This window comes from Mustela lutreola, chromosome 6 (genome assembly GCF_030435805.1).
Source record: "Mustela lutreola isolate mMusLut2 chromosome 6, mMusLut2.pri, whole genome shotgun sequence".
Lineage (NCBI taxonomy): Eukaryota > Metazoa > Chordata > Mammalia > Carnivora > Mustelidae > Mustela > Mustela lutreola.
Window position 1 is genome coordinate 20,290,476 of NC_081295.1, and position 14,738 is coordinate 20,305,213.

The 14,738-nt window shown below is 38.1% G+C and overlaps 1 protein-coding gene across 2 annotated transcripts in view; it reads left to right on the forward strand.

The window, feature by feature from the left end:
* LAMA4 (laminin subunit alpha 4) overlaps positions 1-14,738 on the forward strand; it is a 146,998-nt gene that overhangs the window by 98,624 nt on the left and 33,636 nt on the right. For both annotated transcript variants that reach the window (XM_059176811.1, XM_059176812.1), the window contains exons 14-19: positions 407-548; positions 1,310-1,406; positions 6,449-6,565; positions 8,206-8,385; positions 11,617-11,756; positions 14,127-14,303. In XM_059176811.1, the coding sequence (XP_059032794.1) occupies positions 407-548; positions 1,310-1,406; positions 6,449-6,565; positions 8,206-8,385; positions 11,617-11,756; positions 14,127-14,303 (853 nt within the window). The remainder of the gene's footprint in view (positions 1-406; positions 549-1,309; positions 1,407-6,448; positions 6,566-8,205; positions 8,386-11,616; positions 11,757-14,126; positions 14,304-14,738) is intronic.

A 14,738-nucleotide genomic window follows, 5' to 3' on the forward strand; every position in this document is an offset into this window, starting at 1 on the left:
ACCTAACACCATGCTGAGCCTTGGTTTCTTTGATGGAAAGAAAATAACAATGATGATCTGGGTGAGTAGGTGGGGAAGGACCCTGTGTTCGTTCCTGGGCCTGACCCCCACCACATAAACTCTTGCTTGAAGAGGTGCAGAGGCCTGTTTTTAAATCAGTCCCTTTTCCTGTAGCCACTGCCTGGCAAACGGCTTCTGTGAGCCAAAATGGGGTAAAGGCAGAAGAGAGCAAAGAACTTGTGCTCCCAGGAGAAGCAGCTTGGGAAAACTTCACCAAGCCTGGTGGCTTTGAAGAACGGGAGGGAGGTCCCTGGGGTCCCAGAAGTACTCAAATCAAGTCATAAAAATGGCCCCATTTCCCACAAAAGTGAGAGAGAGAAATAATGACACATGTTTTCTTTAACAGGAATTTGCACAGTTCCGATATGAATGGGCTGGTACAGAAAGCTTTGGATGCTTCAAATGTCTACGAAAATATTGCCAATTATGTTAGCGAAGCCAATGAAACGGCAGAATTGGCTCTGAACATCACCGACCGAGTTCATGACGTGAGTATTCCCTTGTTTTGTTTTGTTTTGTTTTGTTTTTAAGTTTTTGTTTTTACGTAATCTCTACACCCAATGTGGGGCTCGAACTCACAACCCCAGCTCAAGAGTCACATGCTCCACTGACTAAGCCAGACAAGCGCAATCCCCCACCCCAAGTATTCCCTTATTTTCAAGTTCATTTATATGTTGCCGTCTTCCAGCTTAGGACTTTTCTGTTTTCTAATGCCCTCGCTTGAGCTTCCACTGTAATGCAAACGGCAGAAAGTGCAGGAGAACTAAGAAAAGACCATTTTTTTGATGTTATGAAGGTTTCAGTAATACTTCTTCAAAATGTGCCATACTCTTGTCAGCAAATGTCATTTCCTTTGACAGCTTTTTTAAACCACAGTCCCTGAATAAAACATATTTAAGATGAGCCCGTACTGATAGAGAAGATGTTTTATGCACACATTCATATTTTTTTCAAATCAAAAATTGTTTATTGAGTGACTTCTATTTGACAAGCACTTTGGTGGGGCCTTGGCCCGTTGCTGGTCTAGATTGACTGAATTTTCCATGAAAAACATTTGTCTTGAAATGGACTTTATGAAATGGATTTTATTTCCTCGTGTTCCCATTTGACCTTGATTTTGAGCTATGGAAATTAAGTTGTATGAATTTTGCTTGGTGTTTAGTAAATATATGGTGTCATTTATATCCTCAGTCCATGAAAAGTGGGTTTCTTCTGTCATTCTTACTCTTTCCACACAATTCCTTTGCAGGCTGTCAACGGGATTGATACTCAAATCATTTACCATAAGGATGAGAGTGAGAACCTCCTCAATCAAGCCAGAGAACTGCAAGCCAAGACAGACCCTAGTAAGCATCTCCCCTTTCTTACCTTCCTTCTGATTTACAGCTACTTCTCTCCTTTCATACAGTACTTCTGCATAGGGATAGAGATTTTAAAAGTCTAGGATTAAAGAACAAATGATCTTTTAACTGAATAGTATATGAATAGTTCTTGTTGCGATCCAAGGTATAAAAAAAAAGTGAAGATTGATTTTTTTTTAAGATATTATTTATCTATTTGAGAGACAGGGGGGGGGCGGCGGGAAAAGAAGGTAAGGGACCAGCAGACCCCACGCAGAGCACAAAGCCGACCCCAGAGCTTAATCTCAAGACCCCAAGATTATGACCAAGGAGAAACCAAGAGTTAGATGCTCAACCAACTAAGCCACCCAAGTGGATATTATAAATAAAATTGGATATTATAAAATAAATTGTGATTAAAGAAAAAAAAGAACTTCCATGTAGTAAAATGTGGTGTATATTCTTGTTAATCAAATAAACTAATTGTGGCACCGGGGTGGCTCAGTTGTTTAAACGTCTGCCTTCGGCTCAGGTCATGATCCTGGGGTCCTGGGATCAAGTCTGTGTCAGGCTCCTTGCTTGGTGAGGAATCTCATTTTCCTTCTACCCTTCCCTCCTGCTTGTGATCTCTCTCTCACTCTCTCTCTTTCCCAAATAAATAAATAAAATCTTTAAAAAATTTGGTTAATTAATAGAAATGTACCATGTTTATCTATTTTCAAGGAAATAATGCCATAAAATACACTTAACACTAAAACTGTATTGTACATAATTTAGTCTTTCTTGAACAATTCAGAAGGCCCTTTAAAATTTTACATGAAGTAATGAGTCAGTAGTGGGAGAATCAGGAGGATAGGAAACCACAGAGCCACGTACTTATCAGCACTTTCCTGTAGTTTGTGTTCTGTAAGTTTACTGTATCTAGGACAAGCCAGTGACCATTGGAAAGAAGCATTTCCAAAGATTAGTGTTTGCATCTGTGACAGCAAACACATCTAAGTGCGAGAGGGAAGGAAAAGTAAAAGCAAAATCACGTTAGCCAATTTTGAATCTTGTGAGCTACTCTTAAAAACAGTTGCATTGGCTAAGAATTTCACTAAACGATATTCATCTCTGAGTTAATGAACTCATACCTAAAGAGGGTTGCGCATTGACTGATGAGGTTGGAAATCCATTATCTAGCTAACATCTAACTACCACCTAAAAACAAAAACCAAGTTTGAAACAGAAAATGTCATGTAATTTTATCAAAGCAACTAATCTTGATTCTAATCATGCATTTTCTTTTTTTTTTAACAAAGAACAATATATATAGGGGGAAAAAGTATTTGTTTTTCCTATGCAGAATATTTAACAAGTTGTGGTCTAAAGCAACTATTATTTTATGTTTGCTGTATAAACAAAGGCAATAAGAATGTTCTCTTCTAATTCATTCGTTATATAAGTCTAGTCTTGAACATATCCTTTTTTTTTTTTAGTCTTGGACATACTCTTACAAAAGAATTAGAATACTGACAAGCAACAATTTAGAATATTGAAAGTAAAATATATTTTATTCAATTATATTAACACACAATGTTATAAAAGTTTCATGTGAACAGTATAATGATTCAACAGTTCTACACATTACTCAGTTGCTCATCACAATAAGCGTACTCTTAAAAGTAAAATATTTTTTAAGTAAATGTTGCCATATCAATGTATTTCTTTGTTTCTTGTGATGTGAAGACCAGAGTATGTGGATTTTCAGGACACAATGACTTCGATATTTTGTTCTCTTTGATAATTTACAATGCAGTCTTGTCCTTCTCATGAAAACAATTTTTCATCCCTGGTAATAATGTCTCTTCAAAGTTCTATAACTTAAGTACAGATAAAATCTCTGCATTGGTCTCTGAATATTTTGCAAATCTGTTTTCCTCTTTCATGATCTTGTTTGGTTAAATTTCTTCACATATTTAATTTCAAAGGGACATCCTTGGGGAATTAGGACTGTGTGGGTCAGAACTTCCCTCCCTTTAGACAATAACGTTTGTGATATAAATTCAGATTTTCAGATTAAACTATATTTATCTACTGAGTTACATTACAATTTCAAATTACTGTTAATTCATTTCCAAATAACATTCAATGATTAGTAATCTTTATAACCCAGATTTCCTTTCTTTATTATCTATATCAAATAGTTAGCAATCTATAATAAACTCAGGAAGCTGCTATTTAAAGGAATCTTCTATTGAATTCATTTCTAAAATGAAAACTGTTTATGTAAAACAATAAGTTTCAAATAGGAAAGAAATTTTATGAAACATTTTTTTCTTAGAAACATCCAGCCCCAAATATAATTTTTTTCACTTATTTTTATCAAGGGCTCCAAATGTAGAGTTAAATATATTCTTTCTCAGTATATCATTCAGCATCTTTTGCAGCTACAAACCCCAAAAAGAAGAGCTGAAAAGATTATAAATTATTCAAAAAAGATTATAAAATATTCAAAAATTGAAAGTAAAAGAGGGAGAAGATGGTGCGATACAAGTACAAAGTATGTTTAAGTCCCTCCTTGAATTCTGGGAAATTTTTAGCACTCACCGGAGGAATTAAGAAAGAAGTGTTTGTACTTTGTTTACATTGTACTTGGTGACAGAATCAACTCAGCACCACTCATTTTATACCCATCATACACAAGTGCGGAAAGACAACTGAACAAGAAAGCAAGCACACCAAGATTGTATAATGGAAATGAGAAAGTACGCCATGGCAGAGTATATATTTACAAGCCTTTTGGAGAGAAAGAGAAAAGTATAATAGGAAGGGAAGAAATGATTTGTCTGTTTGTCAAAAAGCATAAACTTCCTGATGATTTGGGAGTAAACGACGCACAAACCAAGAATCTTTGGGAAAGTTCATCCTTCAGTTCAGACAAGGTATTACATCATGATTTGTTTGGACTTGCTCCAAAATAACCCGTTTTGGGACTATGCTACAAGTGCACTTTCAAGAATAGTTTTGTAAGAAAAAGACTATCGAACCTGATACAAGAACAAATAGAAAATCTGATAGACCTGTATATACATATATAAATTTAATCAGTAATTAAACCCTTCCCACAAAGAAATCTTAAGGCTCGGATGGTTTCCCCAGTGAATTCTTCCAACCATCTAAACAAATGACACCACTTGTGTATAAATTCTTCCAGAAAATAAAAAAAGATGAAATATTGTCTAATGTATTCTATGAGGCCTACAAAACTAAGATACAAAACCTGATAAGGACATTGTAAAAAAACAAAAGGAAGATTATAAGCCAATTTCTCTCTCAAATTGAGATGTGAAAAACCTAAACAAGACATTAGCAAATCAAATCTAACACACATAGAAATGGTAATACATGACCAAGTTAACTTTGTTCTGGGATTTCAGGGACAGTGTAACATTTCAAACATCAATAGTAGTTTAGCACATTTAAAGAATATATCAGAAATTTCATATGGTTATCTCACCACATGCAGGAAAATCGTTTAACAAAACTCAGTGTCCATTCATGTTTAAAAAAACTCATAGCAACTTCTGTAATCTAAGAAAGAAAAATAAAATAAAATAAAAATAAGGAAGCATATTAATACTGAAATATTTAAAGTTTGCCCACTAAGACTGGAAACAACAAATATATCCCACATTACCAATTCAATGTGTAAAAGTCCAGTTTATTTCTATGTAGAAAATAATTAGAAATTTACTTTTTAACACCATTTGCAATAACATAAAATACCTAGAAATAAAGCTGATGAAAGATAAGATCTCTACACATAAAACTGAAAAGAAATTAAAGATGATCTAAATAAATGGAGATCAGGGGCGCCTGGGTGGCTCAGAGGGTTAAGGCCTCTGCCTTCAGCTCAGGTCATGATCTCAGGGTCCTGAGATCGAGCCCCGCATCGGGCTCTCTGCTCAGCAGGGAGCCTGCTTCCCTTCCTCTCTCTCTGCCTGCCTCTCTGCCTACTTGTGATCTCTGTCTGTCAAATAAATAAATAAAATCTTAAAAAAAAAAAAAAAAAAAAAAAAAAAAAAAAAATAAATAAATAAATGGAGATCAAAATGAGAATTTAGATCTAAAGAAGAGTAAGCAAAAACAATTAACTGGAAGACTCAAATTTGTAAAAATAACAATTCTGCCAAATTTATGTATAGACTAAATATAACACCAACCAAAGTACCAGAACTATATGTAAATGATGAGAAGATGGTCCTAGAATTTCCACGGAAATGGGTGTGGGAGGAGCTAAGCAGCCAGTGTAATCCTTGAAGAATAAAATCAAAGCTGGAAGATTTAAACACCAGATATCAAGACTTAACCACTCTACAGAAATAAAAACAGAGATATGAAAGCTATAAAAAATTATACTACTGTATCATTTCTTTTTAATAAAGTTTAAGAATAAGCACAACTAAAAAAAAAAAAAAAGAATAGACACAACTAACAGATGGAGATAGAATTCAGAACAGTGGTCATCCTTGGGGAATTACAGAGGGCCCAGAAAATTGAATAGCAATAGGGTTCTACTTTCTTGATTTAGCACAGCATATATGCCGTGCTCAGTTTGCGAAAATTTGTTTATAATGTGCACTCTTTTCTAGATGTATGTTGTATATCCATTAGAATTTTATTTAAAAATTAAGAAAAAATAATTATTCTTATATAACAAGTCATCGCCATAAATATAGACCTTTCGTTTCAGCTCTTTATCAACTGTGCTGCTAGTTGTAAGTCACAGCAGTGCTATATTTTTCAAAGAAGTTAGCCATTATGCTTGCACCTTTTATGAGTCACTTTATGGCATTCTAAATCACTCTAAGCAGTGCGACTAGTCTTCTATAGTCCTGTACCTCTTAATTGAAATGCCACTTTCCAGAGCTGTTGTTCTATGTTCACACCATATTCAGAATATTATAGATGACCCCACAGCACAGATCAGAATTGTCCTTGTTGAAATGGAGATTTTTGTTATCCCCCTAGCATCTTGGCTCCTTTTTTTGGCTTCTTCTTCATAGGCAATGATGAGGCGGTAGCTGACACCAACAGGCGTGTGGACGGAGCCCTAGCAAGGAAGAGTGCTCTCAGAAACAGATTGAGTGACGCCATTAAGCGACTACAAGCCACAGAGAGAGGTAAGGGTCACAGACAAGAACATAGTAAGCCTCAACTGTTTCTTTGCTGGGATTCAAATAAATGCTTGAGGAAGGAGTACATGATTCCTTACTTGTCAATACTTCTATAAATAAATATTGTTTTCTGGTGACAAAAGGAACTATGTTCATCACACACACACAAACATACACGCACACACACACACACACACCGGAAAATAATTGTAAAACCTATAATCATACCTCCTAGGGGTGACCATTACATTTGAGAGCATTTTCCTCCAATCATGTGCGTGTGTGTGTGTGTGTGTGTGTGTGTGTGTACTTGTGTGCGTCCACATGTGCAGGTGCTTTAATGCAATCAGGCTGCTTATACTATTTTGTAATCACTTCCTTGTGAACATTCCTTCTTCTCTAATAAATATGCCCTATTTGGGTCTGGGTCTCTCTGGCCCCACATGGGAGTAGCAGACTCTGTTACCTGCCATGTCATTCTGATAGTACAAGTAGGGAGACCACCAAACCAAATGGAGACACAAGAGCACTCATTTTGCCTAATCTGGTACTACAGTGGTATCTTAAAAAGATGGGCTGGGAACCAGAGGGGCTGGAAGCCAGACTACTGGATGTGCGTTTTCTCCTACATGGAGCAAATCCATCTACTGCCTCCTAGTTTGCCAAAGCCCCAGCCAGGACCATGTCATCCAACGAGAATCCCTTTCATCTGCACCATCAGAGCTGCCACATGCTGGAGCACTGGGCTGTGGTGTATACACTTCCTGTCATGTAGGAAAGTACCACCATTGCCTTTAGATGGTGGTGAACCCTGAAGCTTGTTAAGGTTAGGAACTTGCTCCAAAAAGCACAGCTCCAAAAAAGAAGCAGACCCAGGATTCAAAGGTGCATCCATCAGAGTTCAGATTATGTAAGGTTGAATTAAATCTTTCTCCACTCAAGAAAAAGAAAAGCTATAACCTCACCTGTGACTTTTATTACCAAAGTAATACATGATTATTATAGAAAGAGTAGAAAATACAGATAAGAAAAAGAACAAAAGAAGAAAAATCTTTTTTAATCTTATTACCCAGGAAAAAACATTTTGTTGTAAACTTTTTTTATTTTAAATACATAACTTTTTAATAAAAATAGAATGTCCCTTTACATGCTATTTTGCAACTTGGTTTTACTATTTAAAAATAATTTTCCATACTGATTTAATGAGAAGCCTGCTTCCATACTGGTTTACTTTTGCATTTTTACAGCAAAATGCGTCCCACATAGAAGAAAGTGATATTTACAATGATATCAGACATGAACATTTTATGACTTAAAATCTCCTATATGTTTTCGGTGGCTTTCTCACCAGGTCTCTAACCTGAAGAAATACTAATTACTTTTTTAAAAAATTCACCTCTAATTTGAAAATGTTTTAAGTGGGCTGCCTGGTTTTAATGAGACTCTAGAGTCTTTCAAGCTCACTTTGTAACGCTACCTTCACATTTCTAACTTGTGCCATCATTAACATCTACTTAAAGATCTTTGTTCAGCTTAAAAACCCAAAACTTGAGGGCTGCCTTATCCAAATGATTAAATGGACGTTGATGCTCCCAACAAATGTCCTGCTTCTCTGCAAAGTGAGTGTCCCTGTGCTCTGTGTGAAGGTGACGCCCAGGAGCGCCTGGGTCAATCGAAGCTGATCACGGAGGAGGCCAACAAGACCACAGTGGAAGTCCAGCGGGCAGCCGCCCCCATGGCTAACAACCTAACCAACTGGTCACAAAACCTTCAGAGCTTTGACTCTTCTGCTTACAGCACAGCGGTGGACTCTGCGCGAGATGCAGGTATCACGGTTTGCATCCAGATGAATTGGCCATTCGGCTCAACACGTCTTTCATTAAGATGCAGTGGTTTTCATCTGGGTGTGAGATTAGAATATTGTAGAAATCCGCTTAGAAAAAAAAAAATTTGCTCAGGTCATCTATGACACACCGTATATGTATACACATATACATGTGTATGCATGTAAAATATATATATTTCACAAAAATATACTAGAGAGATTGGTTAAGCATCATTTTTTTCTATAGGAAATAATGGCAGCACTGATGTTGGTCAATGTTAAGTCTGTTCCTTGGGGAAGAAGGTCAATCACAAAATATTGGTTTACTTTGGGGAAAAATATTTACTAAACTGAATTGCTTTGTCCTTACCTGAGAAATGTAGGTTATTACCAACAGGTACTGACTAAGTCCATTCAAAACTGAAGGTTCCAGGGCACCTGGGTGGCTCAGTCGTTATGTGTCTGTGTTCGGCTCAGGTCATAATCCCAGGGTCCTAGGATTGAGCCCTGCATCGGACTCCCTGCTGGGCAGGAAGCCTGCTTCTCCCTCTCCCACTCCCCCTGTTTGTGTTCCCTCTCTCTCTCTCTCTGTCAAATAAATAAGTAAAATCTTTAACAAAACTGAGGGTTCCCATGAAGAATAGTTTGGGAGCACCTGGGAGGCGTAATCAGTTAAATTTCCGACTCTTGGTTTCTGTTCTCAGGTCATGATCTTGGGTCATGATCTCGAGCCCCACTCATGCTCCCAGCTGAGTGCTCCCCACTCAGCATGGAATCTGCTTGAGATTCTCTCTCCTGCTCTCTCTGCTCCCCTGCTCGGCGTGCTCTCTCTCTCTCTCTGTTGCTCTCAAATAAATAAATAAACCCTAAAAAAAATAATAATTGGAGAAGGGTTTGTTGCCCAGCTTGAATGCAAATTTACAGCAATGATAATGAAATACTCTGTTATCTACCTAATTTATTTAGTTATACACAGATATTTAAATCACATATTACCATGTTTATTTGATCTCTTCTACCTCTTAAATATCAATGACTGTCATGACTAGAACTTCCTGTTCTCCAGCATGGTTTTGCAGAACATATTACATTCACTTCCATCCGAGTTAAGGAAGAATTTTATTAATCTCCATTTGATCTGTCACTAGAAATTTTATCCCAGGTCACAAATATTCATTCCCGTAACAAGAAGATGACCGTTATGTTCATCTCTTAAGTATATATTCATGACTTTTACCATGTAACCGCTCACCTAATTGCATTTAGAACTTAATCTCTAAAAGATTTGCCTTCGTGACATCTAACATTTACATTTATAAAGACAGAGCCTCAGGAATGTTTACTAAATCTGTGTTAAATTTTTTTCTTCCTTTTTTTACAATTCCAGTAAGCGTCCAGAACTACCACTAATTGAAATTGTTTTAGGCCTCTGTGTTTTCCTCAGATAGCATTTTGTGGTTCAAATCAAAGTAAATGAAAGAGCATACCACAACATAAGAGACTTTGTAAAGACTATAATAAAAGGTGGTTCCCTTTCTCGGAGAATTGAGAACAGGGAAACTTTGTTTTATATACATTTCCATAATCAAAATTTAATGTAACACATGAAATATACTTCATTACCTATAATTTTTAAACATGATTATACTATAAAATGGCTATTGTGGTCAGTTATCCAAACAACAAATATTTACCTCTATTTAAAATATTAACATGATAAAGTGATAATTGTTATTATTTTTCTTCATTCCATTCCTTAAGATAGAGAAACACCCTACTTCCTAAATACAGAAGAGTTTTATCCTTGGTCTTCACTGACATATTCTCCTGAATCTGAGTTTAGTTTGGGTTTGGTAAGAGGCTTTCTGTTTTCCAGCTGCTACTGCTTAGTGACCATGGCTCTGCCCTTCTCCGGGGGAATATGCAAAAAATATTCATTCTCTGGTCCCGGTTCGTAAACCTTCATGTGCTTTAGAATCACTTGGGCGTCACTCCCAGAGTTTCTAATTGAGCAGGTTTGGGTTGGAGCCACAGATTTTGCATTTCTGACAAGTTCCCTGATGATGCCAATACTGCTGGTCTGTGGCCCACACGTTGAGAACCACTGGTCCGGTTCATGAACCCTTATAGAAAGTTACGCCATTCTCCCTGTTTTGGACTTCTCTCATCTAGCTGTGTAAATATGATTTATTCTCTCTTTATTTAAGGTTTTATTTATTTATTTTAGAAAGAGAGCATGTGAGCAGGAGGAGGAGCAGAAGGAGAGGGACGGGGTGCCTGTGTGGCTCAGTGGGTTAAGCCTCTGCCTTCAGCCCAGGTCATGATCTCAGGGTCTTGGGATCGAGCCCTGCATCGGGCTCTCTGCTCAGCAAGGAGCCTGCTTCCTCCTCTCTCTGCCTGCTTGTGATCTCCGTCTGTCAAACAAATAAATAAAAATCTTAAAAAAAAAAAAAAGAAGAAGAAGAAGAAGAAGTAGAAGAAGAAGAAGGAGAGGGACAAGCAGACTCCCCACTGAGCGCAGAGCTGGCGTGAGGCTCCATCTCAGGTCCCTGAGATCATGACCTGAGCCAAAATCAAGGGTCAGACGCTTAACCAATGGAGCCACCCAGGCACCCCTATTTCTCTTTTCTATGTATACCTCATACCTAAAAAAAAAAAAAAAAAAAAAACCACAAACCTACAAAGTCAGTATGATGTGTTTGTATCATCACCCTTATTGGGCCCATAGACCATGGCGCCCACCCTCTCCTTGGCACCAACTGCCACTCTTCTGGGCACTCGGTTGTTTTCTCCATGTAGCTCTGCCTCTGCATGGACCACTGCAGCAGCAGTGTGATGTTCCCAGGCAACCTGGGAAAAAACATTCCCACCTCCTTTTGCCCAGCCTTCCTTTAGACTTGTTCTATCAGTTCCATTAGAAATGCAAGTAGACCCTATGCTATATGGGGACAAAAACATCTGTACATTTTTTGTGGGCCCGGCCCTTCAGAAATGTACATTGTCAGCCAGCTGACTCTACATACATGTAGACCAATAGACATTATAAATGCCACAAAATAGGAATTGTTTATATAGCGGGCTTAACTCTTCCTTTGGCAGGATTACAAATAATTCTAGATCTCACAAAAGTAGCCTGTGTTTGTTGTCTCTTCACCTGATTCCTTAAATACAGCTAATATTAGTTAATATCATTGAGATATTTACTCAAGTGATTAATTTTTGTTAACTGCAGTACGAAATCTGACAGAGGTTGTCCCTCAGCTCCTGGATCAGCTCCGCACCGTAGAACAGAAGCGGCCTGCGAGCAACGTCTCCGCCAGCATCCGGAGGATCCGGGAGCTTATAGCTCAGACCAGAAGTGTTGCCAGCAAGGTAAGCATGAAAGAAGACTTCTCAGTGCTCACTGATCAGGAAACTGAATCACAGCGCTAAGGCAGCTGCCAGAGCCCAGAATCTTTCTACTTCAGTAGTTCTTTTTCTTGTTTGTTTGTTTAATTCATTTGAGAGAGAGAGAGAGAGAACGCGCGTGCAAGTGCACAAGCAGGGGGGAGGGGCAGAGACAAAGAGAAGCAGACTCCTCGCTGAGTAGGGATTTTTCTCCCCCCCACCCCCACACCTACCCCCACCTCCACTTCCACCACTTACAGGACTCCATCCCACGACTCTGGGATCGACTCTGGGATCGTGACCTGAGCCAAAAATAGAGGCTTAACCCACTGAGCCACCCAGGTGCCCCCTCTACTTCATTAGTTCTAAGGCACCATCTAGATCTGTTCATTAGAATTACATGAAGAGCTTTGAAAACTAAACCTGTTCCCGGTCCCAACCTCAAAGCCATGATCAGGCTCTCTAGAGGATGGGCTCAGTTCCTGTATTTTTTTAAAAGCTTCCTCATGATTCTTATGGATAGCCAAGATTAAGAGTCATAGGGTTAACCTAGTCAATAAAGCTTGTAGAGGAAAAGAAATTGAGTAAAGCTAACACCAACCGAAGACATGATTTATACTTGTCAATATTATTAATTATTGGAACATGTGTTTTAGTGCAATTACTATGTTGAATAATCCTGCCCATCTACCTCTTTAGGGAATTCTCTGGTATAACATTGATAGAGGGAGCCTTCACTGACCCCCTACAGGGGTCACTGTGGAATCACAGATCACCTAAACTGAACAATCTTTACACAGAGGCCACACAGCAACACCAAAATTCAATTAACGTTTTCAGTTGGCAAATAGGGCTCATCCTTGGCCCTCTTTTTCATTTATTTTTTATTGATGCATAGATCGGCATTATATGGTTTTGTTTTCTCAATTGCAAATTGTCCTGAACAGACCATGAGCCCTAAGCACTGACCAAAAGAAGAGTTGGAAATCAACTATTTTGTAATGGAGGAGATCGCTTTTGGTAAATATATTCAGCATTTAAATGATTTGTGGTAATTGGTCTCACACCCCAAATTACCTTTGTTAGATACTTTGGGAAGCATTTCAAGAAAAGCTTAGCGTGAAGAAACGTTTTTTCCAAAGCTAGGTTTCTGGGAGTGCTTTCTGGTAGTTTGATTCAAATGGAGAAAACTTTGGGGAACTTAACCACCTAAAACTGTTTTCTAGAGAGAGTCTTGGCAATGCCTTTGGGAGCCCCAAAGTGAGGTACTTTCTGTGCAGATATATTTCCTTCTCAGACTCAATTTTTATGAAAAAAGACTTTAATCCCATGAATTGTTTGTTAATTAAGATGATTAATTTTTACTCAACTAGCAATGTAAGACAGCTGTATTCTAGGCACTTGGGAATATAGTCTTGAGCTTACTGACCATCAATATTAACCAAATTAATATTATATAATGGATATCAATACATCTAATTATTCAGAAATATTTGCATGTGTGACATGGATATAGAAGTCCATCCCCTTCTGAATACTCAGAAAATCACTCTGAACCAGACCAGAGAATCAGCTTATCATATTGGGCCTCTCAGACATGCATCTACTGAATTGTGCTTTGTTTTGAGGTTTTTCTAAGAATTATTATAAGAAACATCTTAATGAACTCATTACAGTTATAATAATGATAGAGCCAGGAACTGGAAAGTACTTTATAGTTATTATCTCATTTCACTCAGCAAGATTTTCGTCCACACTTTACATTTGAAGAAACTGCAGGTTAAGTGACTTGCTCACAGTTACAGAGCTAGTAAGAAGCAGAGCCAGGTTTCAAGACCCTGTTGAAGACTCCAAAGCTGGACTAGACCCCTCCCAACAGTCCTCTTGTGCTCAAGGATGTTACTCACAGCCTTATTTCTTGTTCCTTTTTTTAAAACCCTGAGGAGAAAGTTCTAACTGTATTAGTTCCCCAGATGTGTTATACTTCTAATCAACTAGTCATTGTTAATTTTATGGGCCTCATGAACTGTGTAACTGACCAGGAATCCCATCAAGCTATTTAGTTCACCCCAATCAAGTTTTAATTCATTGTGGGATTCTTAGTTATCCTCATCATAGATCCGCTTTGTCACCATTTTTTGGCTTCCTTTCACCCCATTTTAAATGTAAATGACTATATTATGATCGCCCTTAACCCCTTTCTCCCACAAGGTGAGGACATCAGGAAAGAAAGACAAGGAAGGGAGTAGGACTCAGAGAGTCCATAAGGATGGAGGGAATCCCTTTGGAAACCATGGGAGAGAGCTGTGCCCATTTATGCAGGGTGCTTTTAACAGAAACATTCTCTCACTCCAGATCCAAGTCTCCATGATGTTTGATGGCCAGTCAGCAGTCGAGGTGCACCCCAAAACCAGTATGGATGACTTAAAGACCTTCACATCCCTGAGCCTGTACATGAAACCTCCCCCCGTGAAGCAGCCAGAGCTGGCTGGAGCTACGGACCGGTTCATCCTGTACCTCGGAAGCAAAACCGTAAGCTTGTGACATGGGTTTTTTTTTTTTTTCCTAGTAAATTTATTTTTATTTAATTTTTTTCCTTTTTTTAAATTTAAATTCGATTAGCCAACAGAGAGTACATCATTAGTTTCAGGTGTAGAGTTCAATAATTCATCAGTTGCATATAACACCCAGGAAAACACGACATTTGAAAAGAGAGAATAATAGTCAAAGGAAAGACAGGGGCTTTCTTCTTCCTTTAAAACAAAACCACCTATGCAAACAAACAACATTCCCATTCTGGTTACCCAAACAACATTCCCGTTCTGGTACAGACCACTTTAATCCCGAGACTCGAGTGGTCATAAAGATAAGTGATTCCTTCTCTACGTGGGATATTTCTGGGGCTGCTTCGTGATCAGTCTCACACGGCTCATTGAATGCAGCATTTCAAGGACTTCCGGAACCCAG